The following is a 16,307-nucleotide window of genomic DNA, read 5'->3' on the forward strand; positions in this document are numbered from 1 at the left end:
AGCTATCAACGCTTGCAAAAGTATCGCGGGTTTGTTAAAATAATCTGTTTATAACAGATTATTCCTTGGCTGACTGATAGACAAGATATAGACCTAATTTGTATTACGTTTAGAGAGGTCGACATGACAGTGTTTGCATTTTTTGAGTAGAGGCGCGTCATGAAGCGCTTGACGTTATTTATTTTAAAAATGATATTATTATACACTTCTAACTTTTAGCGGCTACTGAAAACGAGCGTCATGATATCCTCAATGTCTGAGTGGTAGTCAATTTGTTGAGTCACGTAGCATTGTATCGTTAAATCGTATTTAATTATTACTATTCACTTTTTAGTTTGGCAAATGTAATCGTTTTTGTACTCTTTTTCATGATAATAAATCTTCCTATCTTCCTTTTTTAAATTACAATGTGATGTACAACGAAAAACCAATCCATTCAAAGTTTCTCACCCAGCTTCTAAAACGTTGGTCAAATTTACTTTAATTAATATATTTTACCGCCAAACTGCAATACCTAGTAATATTGTGTTCTGGTTTGAATATTAAGTGAGCCAATGTAACTACATGCACAAAGGACCGAATATCTTAGTTCCCTTTTGATTGAAGTGGATAGCGCATTAGCGTTGTAAGAGCTGGTTAATATTTCTTGAAAAATGTAATGTCAATGTCAAATCTGAACGGTCATTGGTCACCTCTTGATTCGTCGGCTGACACCAACCAATAACCACTGAGATCAAAGCCAAATCAGCTAATTGAACTTCGATTGAACAGAAACTGAAGGTCATTCAGTTTAGCTCACCAAGGGCGAATTAATAATAATGAATATATAAACGAATTTACATGTTTACATCTTTATATAAAAGCGAAATACTACTCACTGATTAATCACGAAATCTCAGAAACTACACTTGACACACACTACACACAATCTTGAAATTTGGCAGGTAGGTTCCTAATAGATATTCGCTAAGGGGGTAAAACGGGGGTTGGAATTTCGTAATAATAAATTTCGCGCGGGTATATACAGGTTTATTGGTAATTCGACGTATTCCCGTTAGGAGGTGATAGGGGTGACTATTTGCGATAATTTTAACCCCCATATGCATGATGCAAAAGTGAACCATTTTTGAATTATCGCGTTTTTTAGATTTTTTCAAAATAAGTCAAAAATGCAACTTCAAAAATTTATTTAAAAAAAAGTATCAATTAAAATCTACTTTTTTCTTCTGATTTATAAAAACGATTAAACACTGGATATTTTTCAATATTTAAACAATAATTATCGCAAAGTAAAGTGAGCAAATTCACTCGTTTACTATTATTCTAATCTAATCGAAAATATTATCTGTTAAAAAATGTTACTAAAAGTCATTTGTAAAATTTATTTAATTGTACGATTTGAATAAAAAGATATGGACGTATCGGGTGAGTAAAAGCTATTTCAATTGTATATTAATAAAAATAAGTCTCCATTTGATATATTTATTAAGCGACTTCAAAAAGGAGAAGGTTATCAATTCTTCTGGATTTTTTTTTTTTATGTTTCTTACCTCAAAACTTTTGACTGAGTGAACCGATTTTGATGATTGTCTTTTAATTGAAAGCTAGTGCTTCCCGTGGGGCCCCCGTTTTAATATATGTATATATTGTATTAAATATTTAAATCCCATTTAAATATTCTCGTATTATTTTTGCTATGTATATTGTACTGTTTCCTTGACATTACATTATCGTAAATTAAGTTGTAGAGGATTACGCAATTATTTTTTTTACTTTTTAGTGCATATTAATTTGTTTTGGAATAGTCTTTAATTTGAAGTCGGTTTTTTTTGTTAAAATTTTTGTTTATTTTAAAGTGCTGTCGAAGATTTTAGAAGAAAAAGATTCAGGAAGGTGGTTGAACGTTGCCATTTAGTAAAATGGCTAGGCTATTAATTAAAAGGCTAATTAAATTGGCCGATTGCGATATATTTAGTATTGTTTTTATCGCAATTCTAGGCAACTAAGAAATCCATAAAATCTGCTTCCAGTTGAGGAGTTCGTCGATAGACTACTAAGCGATGAAGCTTATCAGGAACCTTCAGATAGTGTTAAGGTCGAAGAGGTTGAAACGCAGATGAGATTGCCGGAATGGTTTGACGAAAAAAAGTACAATCAGTAAGTGAAATGGTATATTAAGAATTTATATTTAGGTTTGGCATCAGGAATTTCAGAGCAGAGACTCTCCGGTTTTATTTAGTAAAATAGGAATACTTACGGTAGTGCCGCGTTATATTTAACAACAAAATCTCGTATATCCACAACAACATCGATGGTTTTGATAGAAACAGTATTTACGTTGTATAAACGCGAAAAGTAAAGATAAACTCGTATCACTAAGCTTTCGACTTCGAAATGTTAATATTTCCTTCCCAGATATATTTGATTCTAAATACTGTAAAATATTTTACACTTGCCTATAACGTAATTTATAAATAAAAAAAAAAAACACAAATAAGGAAATTTATATTGTATAGGACTTTATAAATCGTTGATGGAAAAGCTTGGAGTTAGTGTTCGAGCCAAATAAAACCTCCTTGCTATATACAAATTAATTACGGCAAGACGTCATTTTTTAAAAAAAGCATTGCGCTTGGAGACTTGGACGTCAAAAGAATAAGAATTTTCTTTTTACATAAAATATTATTGTTAATGAGATTAAATTCGTTATTCAAGAGCAAAATACTCTTCTCATTTCTCCATCTTCAACATTGGCGCGATCATTTGGTGACCCCGACGTGATCTTTACCGAACAATCCACCTACCGTAATACCTATCGAAAAACGAAGCCAAGACTATTCGCCCTCCAGGACATCGCCAGCATCCAGCTGCAGCCATCAATCCGAGGAAAATACGTCTTCAATCCTTCATAATAAATTCTTTTAATTCGATTTGTGTGAAAACGGTAGACGAGAATGTTTTTTTGTCAACTCACATATTCAAATAATTATTATACAAATTACAGAAATAAACATCTATAAGTTCGGAATTGGTTGTAAAATCGTGGCGAGTGTCGCAGAATCTCGCTCCTACATACAATTGCAAGCGTGTTGTCAGAGACCGGCCGGCTGCGAAACCGATTCGTAACGGGATTCACGTAAAGTACAAATTCAATAATTATATTGTTAGATTTGTTTTGTAAAAAAACAGTTAATTAATTGTGCGTTGTTTTCGCCGTTAAAATGAGTAAGTTAAAGGATCTTAGTAGACAAAGAGCAACCATTAGAGGTAGATTAACTCTTTTTGATAAATATTTAACACCATTAATGGAATGTAAAGAATTTAATGCGGTACAATTAAACGAACTTCGCTTAAGATGTGACAAGTTGCGTGACCTTTCAAGCTGTTTTGATGTTATACAATCACAGATAGAATTATTAGAAGATGATACGTCAAAGCAGCTTGAGGAACGCGATATAACGGAGAATTTATTTTATAATTTAATTGCTAAGGCTCAATCTTTGTTGGAGTATTTTGAAAACAAGAACAAAGATGAAAATGCATCCAATAATCCAAATAAGGGTCGTAATAGCTTAATGAAGTTGCCTCCTTTAAAAATACCTCCTTTTAGTGGTAATTCAAACCAGTGGCTTTCTTTTAGGGATACATATATATCACTTATTCATAATAATGATTCTATAGAAGACATAAACAAATTTCATTATTTAAAATCGTACTTAGAAGGTTCTGCAGGTTCTGTCATATCGTCTATTACTGTGTCTTCGAGTAATTATTCAATCGCATGGAATCTTTTATGCCAACGGTATGACAACAAGCGTCTCTTAATAAATGAACACATTAAGGGATTGTTTTCAATTCAACAGCTACATAAAGAAAGTGAGCAAGGCATACATGAGTTAATTGATACTTTATCCAAAAACTTAAACGCCTTAAATTCTTTAGGCGAACCTACTGATAAGTGGGACACTTTAATAATTTATATGGCCTTGGGGAAGCTCGACAGTGTAACAGCGCGTAAATGGGAAGAATTTAGAAGTGACTTGGATTCACCCTCATTAGAAGAATTTTATTCTTTCCTTCGCCAGCGAGCTACAGTCTTAGAAACTGTTAAGGCAGGTAGGTTTAATAATAATGAAAGACGACATATCTTGCCACATACAAAATCATTTATTGCTTCATCCTCCGTCGAATATAATCTTAAACAGAAGAAATGTCCACTTTGTAACCAAGATCATAGAATTTTTGAATGCCTTAAATTTAAATCGTTACCAGTCGAGGAACGCTTAACTAAAGCATCCATCATGAAATTATGTATTAATTGTCTCCGCAACGGTCATCAATCATATCAATGTAGATTGAATGGCTGTAGGATCTGTCACAAAAAACACAACACATTATTACATAAACAAAGTTCTTTACAATCCACTCAAAATAATCATCTAACCAATACAAATACAAAACCTAATAATGAAAACACTACAAATACTAATGAAATTAACTCATCTGAGGCTGTAGTTGACTCCGGACCCTCCACTTTAGTTTCTATGTCAGCCGTTACCACCAATCAAGCTCTTCTTTCAACAGCGTTGGTCAAGGTAACGTGCAATGGCAAAACATTTATTTTGAGGGCTTTACTGGACTCTGGTAGCCAATCATCATTCATTAGCGAAAGAGCACAAAGGGATATTGGGTTTATTAAAAATAAAAATTATCATCATTGTGTTTCCGGGATTGGCAACACTGTGTTAAAGGTTACGGAGCATTGCACTATCCATTTGCGCTCCATGCATAATTCCTTTAACACAAAAATTAAATGCTTTGTTTTACCTGAAATAACTGAACACCTGCCTCATGTCGCAGTGAATATACATGATTTAGGCATTCCTAACAATATTCAATTGGCTGATCCTAACTTCTATCAACCTAGACAAATAGATTTACTTTTGGGCGCTGATATATTCTGGGACTTAGTAAGGTCTGCTAGAATACATTTGGGGCCTAAAAGACCAATACTACAGGACACATATTTAGGTTGGATAGTGGCTGGTTCCATTTCGGGTGCGTTTTATAAGAACAGTAGTTCTAACATACAGTGTAACTTTTCCAAGGACATTAGCGCGCAACTGTCAAGGTTTTGGGAACTTGAAGACATACCTTCAACAAACAAAAATATCAGTAGTGATTATTGCGAAATATTGTTCAATCAGACAACTCGCAGAGAAAGAAATGGCAGATTTAGTGTTCAGATTCCATTGAAGAATTCGGTTGAATTATTGGGTGATTCATATGACATTGCAGAAAAACGACTATTTCAAATTGAAAAAAAATTAAGAAATAAGCCACAATTAAAACAACAATATTTAGATTTCATTCATGAATATGAACGCATGGGACACATGACCGAGATTAATAAACCAGTATTTGGCTGCTACCTTCCACATCATGCAGTCATAAGAGAACATAGTGAGACAACAAAGTTGCGAGTGGTATTTGATGCTTCTTCGAAAACATCTACTGGGGTATCGTTTAATGATATCCAACACATTGGCCCTGTAGTGCAAGATGACTTATTTTCTATTTTACTTAGATACAGACAGCATACATATGTTGTTTCAGCAGATGTGGAAAAAATGTACCGCCAAATATTAATACACAACAACCAACGTAATTTGCAACTCATTTTGTGGCGAGATGAGCCATCACTACCTATAAAGATATTCCAATTAAACACCGTTACATATGGTACGGCTTCAGCGCCTTATCTGAGTACCCGGTGCCTTTTACAACTATCAAAAGAATGTGGTGAGGACAAACTATCCCAAGTGATTAGAGAGGATTTCTATGTAGACGATTTTCTTTCAGGGGCTGAAACTAAACCGGCTCTGGAAGAATTAGTTACTTCCGTAGCTAACCAACTCAACTCAGCCTGCTTACCTTTAAGAAAATGGCGAACCAATGTACCCGCTATCTTTAAGAATAAATCAAATATCATCTTGCCTAAAGATTTAGATACATCGTCACAATCTAGAGTTTTAGGATTAAAGTGGGATCCTTCTGAAGACATCCTACAATTTCCAGTTGACATTAATATCAACTCATCCATAACGAAAAGAATAATTTTGTCACATTCGGCAAAATTATTTGATCCGCTAGGTTTGCTTAGTCCATGTACTATTATTCCCAAAATAATTCTTCAAAGACTTTGGTTATCAAATTTAGATTGGGATGATCCAGTTGATAGCAAATTAGAAAGGGAGTGGCTTAACTTTGCGTCGAATTTAAATGCTGTATCAGAAGTTGAAATACCGAGATATGTCATTATTCAGAAATCAGAAACCATACAATTACATTCGTTTTCTGACGCATCTCAGGTCGCATATGCCGCAGCTATCTACATGGTATCGAGTGACAGTTCGGGTAACGTTCTTGTGAAGCTTCTTTGTGCCAAGACTAAGGTGGCCCCTGTCAAAGCTTTAACTATTCCTCGTCTAGAATTATGCGGTGCCCTGTTATCAGCACGCTTAAGCAACAAGGTACTGAAGACGTTACGTTGTAAGATCGATTTGGTGTTCCATTGGACAGATTCAACAATAGTGCTGGGTTGGTTGGCATCACAGTCTACTGACTTAAATACTTTTGTTGCCAACCGCGTTAGTGAAATACAAGAACTGACATCAGTAGGTGTATGGAGACATGTACCTGGCGACATGAATCCAGCAGACCTAGCATCTCGAGGTGTAAACCCAAAATCGTTACACTCCAGTAAGCTATGGTGGGAGGGTCCGTCATTTCTTACTGAAAATTCAAGTCACTGGCCAGCACCCATTAACACATCCATTATTCATGAATTACCTGAAAGGAAAAATAAAAAAATAATAACTACATTACAATCAATTACACATACAAAGTCAAATACATTTGAAATTATACATTTTGAAAGATTTTCAAAATTCACAATTCTGCAAATGTTTTTTAGAAGAAATTAGATTACTCGAAAATAAACAAATCTTACCTCCAAAGTCTCGTATTTTGTCCTTAACTCCATTTATAAACCAAGAAGGCATTATTTGTGTAGGAGGCCGGATTCATAATTCGAGTGAACCTTACGAGAAGAAACATCCCATTCTTTTAGATTCAAGTAATCATTTTTGCAAATTGTTATTTACACATTATCACAAAACACTTTTACATGCAGGTCCGCAGCTGTTACTTAGCACATTAAGAGACAAGTTTTGGCCTTTAAGAGGCAGAATATTAGCTAGAAGTACTGTCAATAATTGTAGACTGTGCAGAATCATGAAAGCACAAGGTTCAAATCCTATCATGGGAAACTTACCTGTCATGAGAGTTACTCCAAGTTTCCCATTTCACGTTAGTGGTGTCGACTTCGCCGGGCCATTTTACATTACTGATCGTAAGGGACGCGGCTGTAAAATTTCAAGGTGCTACTTATGCTTATTCGTATGTTTCTCATCGAAAGCCTTGCACCTTGAGTTAGCAAGCGAACTCTCCACTGATGTGTTCGTGTTGTGTCTGAGACGTTTTGTATCTCGTAGAGGAAAGCCATTGGAATTGTATTGCGACAATGGCACTAATTTTGTCGGCGCAAACAACGAGATTAGAACGTTCTTAAAATCAAATAACGAAAGTATTTCTGGTTTCGCAGCCGATGAAGGCATTAAATTTAAATTTTCACCGGCATATTCTCCACATTTTGGGGGACTCTGGGAAGTAGGCGTCAAATGCGCGAAATACCATTTAACTCGTATATTAGGTGACAAACATTTAACTTTCGAAGAGTTGTCTACCCTCTTCACACAAATTGAAGCCATCCTAAATTCCAGACCTTTAACTCCCATTTCCTCTGATCCAAATGATCTATATCCTTTGACTCCCGCACACTTTCTGATTGGTCGACCTCTGACATCATTACCGTCAGATAATATGCTGGATTTAAAGGCGAACAGACTTAACCGCTACCAGAGCTTGGAGAAGATGCGGCAGCACTTCTGGGACCGTTGGAGGAATGAATATTTAAGCGAACTACAGCAGAAACATAAATGGCGAATCAACAAACGAGGATTAAAAGAAGGAGATTTGGTCGTCATCAAAGAGACCAATGCACCTCCTTTAAAATGGCGCATGGCCCGGGTTCACAAATTATACCCGGGTTCTGACGGAGTGTCGAGAGTAGTGGACGTTGTCACTTCAAAGGGCATCGTTCGTCGGGCTATTCATAATCTCTGCCTGCTACCTGAGTTTACACGAAATCCTGAGGACTTCGAGCGGGGGGAGGATGTTCGAGCCAAATAAAACCTCCTTGCTATATACAAATTAATTACGGCAAGACGTCATTTTTTAAAAAAAGCATTGCGCTTGGAGACTTGGACGTCAAAAGAATAAGAATTTTCTTTTTACATAAAATATTATTGTTAATGAGATTAAATTCGTTATTCAAGAGCAAAATACTCTTCTCATTTCTCCATCTTCAACATTGGCGCGATCAGTTAGTATCCGTTGAGGTTCAAAGAGGATACATAAATATAATTCTATATCATATTACATGTACACTTTTTTTTTTTTTTTAAATAGGAACTGAGTTTTTTGCCTTTTCTTTTCGGCAGAATCAACATTAGGAGCCGGTGGTAGTCTTATTTTAAAATTATCTTTATTTAATGTAGATTCGAAAGTATATTTACATTTTGATTGATTTGAGTAGCGCCTTCAGACGAATAGACAAACTCTTCACCTTTATAATCCTTATATACTCGTAGATAATGTAGTAAAATGTTATCTATTGTTTTTTACACACACAATTATAACGTTTGCACTTGCAGGGGAAGGCGTTTCTTTTCGGATTTTTGTTTTGCATTTTCGATGGTAAATGTGTTGGGTCTCATCGGGGTCTACTCCGTTCCCACTATACTCGCCGTCCTAGTGGGCAGTCGCCGTTCCAACTCTCCGTACACGGCTTACAAAAGATATTCTTCAACGTTCATGCATATTACCACTTGGCTAAAACACGAATTAAAACCTGGGACAGTGTAAGTATAATATAAAAATATAATACATTCCATTTTTACCTTCACAATATAATATTTCTACAGTTTTTTCCCTCTACACGTGGTTTTTGCGAATGTACCGCAGAAAAGCAGTCATTTGTATGGCTGTGTTTGGGTTTGAAGTTTCATTCGCATTGGCAGTGAATGAAATAATTAATTAATTATAAGTTGTTACCAGCTATTCCACCACCTAATAACCACAAAAGCTACAAACACACAGGTGTGGTGTATTGTGTGTTGTAAATTCAATTGAAATAGTGTACTTATGAGCACGTGGGTTGTTATAATTGATTTCGTGGTCGGTGGAACATTGACGGTTTAAGGAGTGGTTTATAAATATTGCAGTGTCATTGTGACCACATACCATATAAACCATATAAATATCGGCATTTCTAAAAAATACATTTTGTATTGTTTCATTGGCAGATCTTGGAAATCATTATACACAGTCAGATGTCGCCACGTACAAGCTGGTCGAGCGGCCAGACTCAAGGGGAAAGGCACGGTTTCACAGAGAGATTTGGCCATCACGCTATTTAGTGGTTTTGGATTTGCTTTTCTTAAACCCGACAAGTTCTCCATTCGCCAAATAGAAGAAGGTGATTGGGAAGCGGGTATTCACTTCTGGAGAGTCATTGGATACATGATAGGGTTGCAAGATATGTAATGATTTAAAAATTTCCATCCTATAAATTGATAAAGTTACACACCTTTGCCAGTTACTAATTTAATTTTTGTTTAAACTAAACAGAAAGAGTTTTGGGATCTACTTTACTGTATTATTATTATATTAAAGTAACCAAATATACTATAAATATATTTTGAACAAACCCTAAATATTCCTCCCAAATAATAAATTACCGACTTTTTTTTTTAATTTCTCAAGACATTTGCAAATTGCCTTTCTTTTTTCGAAGTCAAGTGAGCCACCTCGGCTCTTTAATGTTAAAAGAAAACGTTCTATTATTTTTACAAATAATTTCAGGTACAACATTTGCCGAGAATCAATTGAGGAGACCCGTGAAATATTGCAGAGGATTGTAGATAGGGTATTCACCCCGTGTTTAGAGAACGTTCCAGAATATTTCGAGCATTTAAGTCACGTGACCGTCGATGGCTTGCAAGCCATTAACAGTGGGTTAGAAAAAAGTTCTCTTCTGTATTGGACAAGATATATAGCCGATGTTCCTGGCTACATTTACACGGAAAAAGAGCGGATTGCTTTACAAGATAAGTTGAGGACCCATCTAAAGGGCAAGTCACCTGATACTGGTAAGATTTTTTTAACCTCTTAATAATTGTTACATTAATAAGGGACTCAATCGAATGTAAATAATTAATACTTAATATTAGAATAAATCTATTCACTCATTAAGGTGCGCTCCTTCGCGTTAAATTTTATTATCGGCTTGCATTAGTGTGATTAAGTGACACTCGTATGAGACATATCTCTTAGTGTGCATGAGACGTCTAAGGTTGTCTGTTTAGGTGGTTGTAGTAATTGTATTAAAGAACGAAGCAAAAAATCTGTACTTAAGACAATGGGATAGGAAAAGAAGAAAAAATTACAGATTCAATTGGCATTTCTGATTAATTATAAACTTTTTCGATTTCAGGCGTCGAGTCAAGAGCGATTATAGAAAAAAGCGCTATAAAAGGGCTGCCGGACATACCCTCTCGAACCTTATACCTTCACGATTTCAACTCCTTGGAAACTGCGCCCGCGTACAAAGCACTTCCTATCATTGGAAAATATAAACTGGCCATTATATACATCACGTTCGCCTTCTACTCAACGAGCATAGGACGAGTGTTACTAAACCTTCAGTACAGATGGACACTATTCATCGGTACATATTTACCATACGTTGCCATGTGGAGGTACGGTGTGAAGAACGCTTTCATCAACCTCTTTAAAGAAAGTCCGTACGATAACACGACTCCTAAGCCCAATTCAGAATATTACAGAACCCAACCTCCCGAGCCTTGGTACAAGTTTCTCCTGGCTTTATTCTGGTAACTGGTAACTGCAGTGGCTCCCCTTGAAACCAAAAACCAAAATTATATATCCAAATATACAAGAACTTTTCAATCGGCATTTTACAGAAGTATTCTAAAAAAATATATATAAGCGCACCGGCTTGGAATGTAGATTCAATTGAGAAGAATCGGCAAGAAACTCTTTTCCTGCATTTCAAATACTAAGTTAGTTGAGCTGTTCTGTAGGAACGAACTTGAACCTCACCGCGGAACACGATATTGAAAGGTCATATATTGACATGCGACACTGACTGTAATACTTATTACATTGAGGATAGTACGTACACGCGTCTAAATAGTGAGTCAGCGTAAATCGGTTTTTATCGGTTACATTGTAAGTTCTTCCAGAAGAGCACTACTGATATTGCTATTATATTAACCCTACAAAGCATATTTTTAAATCGTGTCAAAAAGTTAGATATGGTTCCATATAGTGTCTAGACATGGTAAATAATAAAAATAACAATTAATATTAATTGATTTTGTAGATATTAATTTTTTCAAGTCTGGTCCGTTTGTGGTACATGCTAGGCGAACTACTATATTTACACTTGCGCCCAAGTCAGGCTTATTAGTATGTCTCAAGACAGAATTATGAAAATAAAAATGCAAATCTTCTTTGATAGAATAACATAACATAACATAACATAACATGGAGAGCTAGCTAAGGCATTTTACTGCAAGCCTTTGACTGCATCTAACATTTCCCAATAAAAAATTAAAAGCTCTTTCGTCTCTTTCGTGATGTGTTCACAGCCCTGTTTTTTTAAACATAGTAGTAGTAGGTAAATAAGTTCATTCAAGTACATTCTAGCTGACATGACATCACTGAAGATTTTGTTTGTCCCGTTGGAAATCCAATGTCTCCCAAATGATTTTAAACTACGTTAGTTTTATTTATAATATATAAAAATAAAATAATATAAAATATATTGACCTATCGGTCATTCGAATAATTATTATTAAGACAAATGTAATCCAAAGTCCATAATATTATTAATGCGAAAGTAACTCAGTCTGTCTGTCTGTAATCGAATTTGATGAAATTTGGGTATGGAGCAAGCTTGAACTCCAATGCAGGACATATTTTTTGTACCTAACTTTTGACGACTAATCCCTGAAGGCGAGCGAGGGCGCCGTCAACAACTCTTATAACTACATAATATTCGGTTCATTTATGTGTAAACACAAGATTTTCGGCATTTCACATTTTGGCCATCCATATGGTGTATTGAGCTCCTAGCCTTTTTCATAATAGGTAAAGGAGCAGATAATGTAGGCTCAGCCTGACATACGAAATATACTTTCTTCCTGTTACGCCTAACATCGGAAAACCAACCCTTACAAAACCAGCGCTACCGCTGGCGACTGGGGCCGTACGGTAGTAAGTTGCAGACCGATCAATGTTTTTCTAAATTCGTTCCATGTCTTGGACCCAGGGCTAAATTTGCCAGGTGGTAAAAAAAATAAAAGACGTTCTTTTGTAAAATAAAAATAATATCACAGGACGTTTATGCAACGCATTTTAAAGAAGGTTTTACTGTTAGTAAGTATATAATGTCACTACGCAGGTAGCTTCGCTTTGCAAATTCGCATTTAAATTTTGATTTGATTTGATTGAGCTTGTATTTTAAGTCTTTCTAGACTTAACTTGTGATAAACGTTTTTAATTTGACGAATGAAACCCGAGATCAATCAGAAACATCTATCTGACCAAACACCGCGACGGTGTAATCTGAATAAGGTAGCGAAGGCGGTAGGGTGCTATGTACACCGGTTTCCTAACAAATCGATACTTTATCGCAATCTGTTTTTTTATTTTATAGTATTTATTGTAAAATTTAATAAAACAAGAAATTAAGATAGAAGACCGCCGCCTCACTTACAAATGTTTCTTTATATAGTCTATTCCAATCACGAGAGGACTAAATTCAAATAAACAACATTTGACAGCGAATTGACGCTATATCATTGGCCGAGAACTTGAATAATCTATGAAATTTATTATACTCTGTACAAGATAGCTTGATCATTTTGACAGATGCAATTTTTTTCTGATCGACGTAACTTTGCAATGACGAACATATTATTTTCTTAATTTAATGATTTTAAATATTGTAAAAATATTTAAAAAAAAATACATATAATACAAAAGTTCCTAAAGATTCAAGCGTTATCCGAAAATTTTAACACTTTTTATATTATATATTATTGCTTCAAAGTAAAATTTAAATAGAAACACTGAAAATAATAGACGTTTGTGCAATGTTACATCGGTCGGACGGTAGCGACGCGAATACCAGGCAGTAACTGCTACAAATATCGATTACAAAAATCCTTATTGTTAAGTTATTATTACGAACGAGGGTCCTTTTGATTGGGGTCTCTTTAGCTGGTATAAATCTTTTTAGAAAAATAAGTTAAGAAAAAAATGAATTCTAATTTGAATTACGCATTCCATCGTTACATCGACTGTTATATTTTCTGTTTCTCATTACTAGCCCGTCTGTCAAAAAGATGAAGCTAACTTGAACAGGGTATAATAGTTCACCATGACAGACAGAGAAAATGTGTTTAGCTAAACACCCACTAAACAACGATCATAAAGAATAGTTTATTAAGTAATTATAGTTGTTTTAACAACCTATACTTACATAAAGAGATGTTGTCATTTACAAATCGTATACCTGTATTATTTATAGCATGAGGTTAATTGCCTTGTTGAACTTGTAGTTAGTATGAATACTACTTCAAAACTCAGGTTAATAAAATTTTTGGGTTCGGCCGTCTAGGAATCATTAACAGCCAGAATTTCCAAGTTGGCAGAGTTAACTCCCGTGTGTCATAATCCACTAAAGTCTGGATTGGCTCCTGAACTCCGTTGTCGTGTCATCTTGCAGTCCTATCGGAATATAGAGCGAGACGGAAGATTATGCATCTGTACTTTTTGAACTAAAGTTTTTAATAATGTCTCAATATGTAATAGAGTATTTACTAGTCTTTACTAGTCTTAGTTGAGAGTTAAGTGGTGTTAAAATATTTAAATGAATTAATAAATGTTTGTGTGTTAAGGAATGAGGCGAAGTTTGCGCTAGTTTTTATGTTCATATGGCCTTCGCTAAGGTTGTTTATAAATAAAGTACAAAGATACGGAAAATTGATCGTTAATTGAACGATAAACAAATGTGAAGTTTATCATAGATATAATATTAATCCACAACTCAGTCCGTTATACCGATAGCGGTAAACACATACCTCTCAAATATATAATATGATTTCTTTCAAAAAGTTTTCATATATAGTGACTAATTAAAAAATGGGTTTTTTACTAAAAAAAATATGGAAAGTAATTATTGCTTGCAGAATAGAACTTATTCTCAAGTAACAAATACTACTTTAAATTTTATTCAATTTCCTATAAACTTATGATGATTTCCTCCTGCCCGATTTCGGCCTCTCATGGGAGACCAGCCAACTAAGCAGCACATATTTTAGTGCACAAGTGTGTCCGCAAACACAGGTGCACTCACTACCTCACTCTCCTAATCCGATGCGACGGCAAATCCGACCTGACCGGGAAGAGTTCAGTTACCAGACCAACGGCTTTACGTTCTTTCCGAGGCACGGGACTGTACACAATTCCAACTTCCAGACCCCAGGCTGTTTCTGAGAACTTTTCGGCAGAAAACCACAATAACTTTTTATCGGCCCGACTTGGGGGTTCGAACCCACAATTACGGGACATCGCCCTTATATCTAGCCATCAGACCAACGAGCCAGTCAAATATAATTATATTAATTGGGAGAAGGGAAATGTATAATAATTAATACAAAACATGGAACACCTGTACACGCTATACTAAACGATGTTGTTCTGAGCAGGTTAATGAATAGTCACAGCGTCAATTCACTCATCGCTGTTTTATGAAAAAAATAAACAACTAATTGTAACATTATTTATTTGCTATGTACCTGCTTTTTGTTTCTTTTATATTTTATTTTGTTATTATTGTATAGTTTTAAGTCTATAAGTGTTGACAACGCATACCGATGTACGGATAAATCCAATAGGGTTTTTGTTACATCGTTTTTAATACAGTACAATATAAACAAAATGTATATTCACTTAAAAAAAAAAAAAAATATATAAGCGGTGTTATTACAGTGAGTTATTATATTTAATTGTTGAATATAATATTTAATTTTTCTTACACAAAGCAATCGCTACAGGAAAATACTTTGGGACATAAATAACTTGATACGTACATTCGTATTTAATAAATTTAATTAGCGTTGAACGCATAATTTTAATAATATGACATTTTTACAAAATCATCTAATTAATGTGACTGTACCTCTATTCAACTCTGTTCCATCCATTTCATGTAACCTTTCAAATCACCATCTAGGCTTCCAAAAGGACACAAAAACGGAAATGAGGTATCTATATCCACCTACCTACTATTAATGAAGGATTAGCAAGCAGTTATAATTGAGTAGGAACAATTATAATATTTTATTACGAAACTTTAAAGTTGAAGATACCTTATAATTAATATATATTCTGCCACTTCATATAACATATCAGAAAATGGCAGAATAGTTTATTGTTTACTTTTAAAGTCGTTTTTTAAATTTTATTTGTGTTCTTATATTTATTATCGTGTAAAACCTACTAATACATTCAAAGGTATTAACAGCGTTTATGACAACCCGTTTCTTGTGTCTATGTTTAATTTTAGAGTCCCTAGATGCCCACGTAAACCCGGGAACTTATTTGAAAAGCCTTTTCGCAGAACTGTTTTGGGGAACAATTCACCTGTGTCGCGATTATGTAAAATTATAAATGATTATAAATGCTTGGACCTATTCAGAGATTCGTTGCCAAAGTTTCGTAAAAATGTAAAAAACTATATTATAAATAAATAATTATATGTAACAATTTGATATGTTTGGTAGATTTTGTTTATTTGTTTAACTTCATAGGATCATAGAATTGTTGTTTTTATGTATAACTATCTCACACTTATTTTCGCATGCGGTATTCACCTTAAAAGGTAATGCATTTAGCAATAAGAACTTTGTAACTTAGCATAATTATTACTTTAACAGTGTAATTACCACTGGTGAATCTTAATAAATAAATAAAATAAATAAATAAAAATAAATAAAATAAAATAAAGGTACTATTATAATATTGCATCA

The 16,307-nt window shown here is 34.5% G+C and overlaps 1 protein-coding gene across 1 annotated transcript; it reads left to right on the forward strand.

Annotated features, from left to right (window-relative positions):
• The first annotated feature begins 1,362 nt into the window (after nucleotides 1-1,362).
• On the forward strand, nucleotides 1,363-11,506 carry LOC113395221 (uncharacterized). The gene is made up of 6 exons (XM_026632788.2): nucleotides 1,363-1,425; nucleotides 2,031-2,157; nucleotides 8,838-9,044; nucleotides 9,489-9,725; nucleotides 10,048-10,334; nucleotides 10,679-11,506. The coding sequence occupies exons 1-6, from the start codon at nucleotides 1,413-1,415 to the stop codon at nucleotides 11,080-11,082; spliced, it is 1,275 nt and encodes a 424-aa protein (XP_026488573.2). The 5' UTR covers nucleotides 1,363-1,412; the 3' UTR covers nucleotides 11,083-11,506.
• The last annotated feature ends 4,801 nt before the right edge of the window (nucleotides 11,507-16,307 follow it).

This window comes from Vanessa tameamea, chromosome 21 (assembly GCF_037043105.1).
Source record: "Vanessa tameamea isolate UH-Manoa-2023 chromosome 21, ilVanTame1 primary haplotype, whole genome shotgun sequence".
NCBI classification, from domain to species: domain Eukaryota; kingdom Metazoa; phylum Arthropoda; class Insecta; order Lepidoptera; family Nymphalidae; genus Vanessa; species Vanessa tameamea.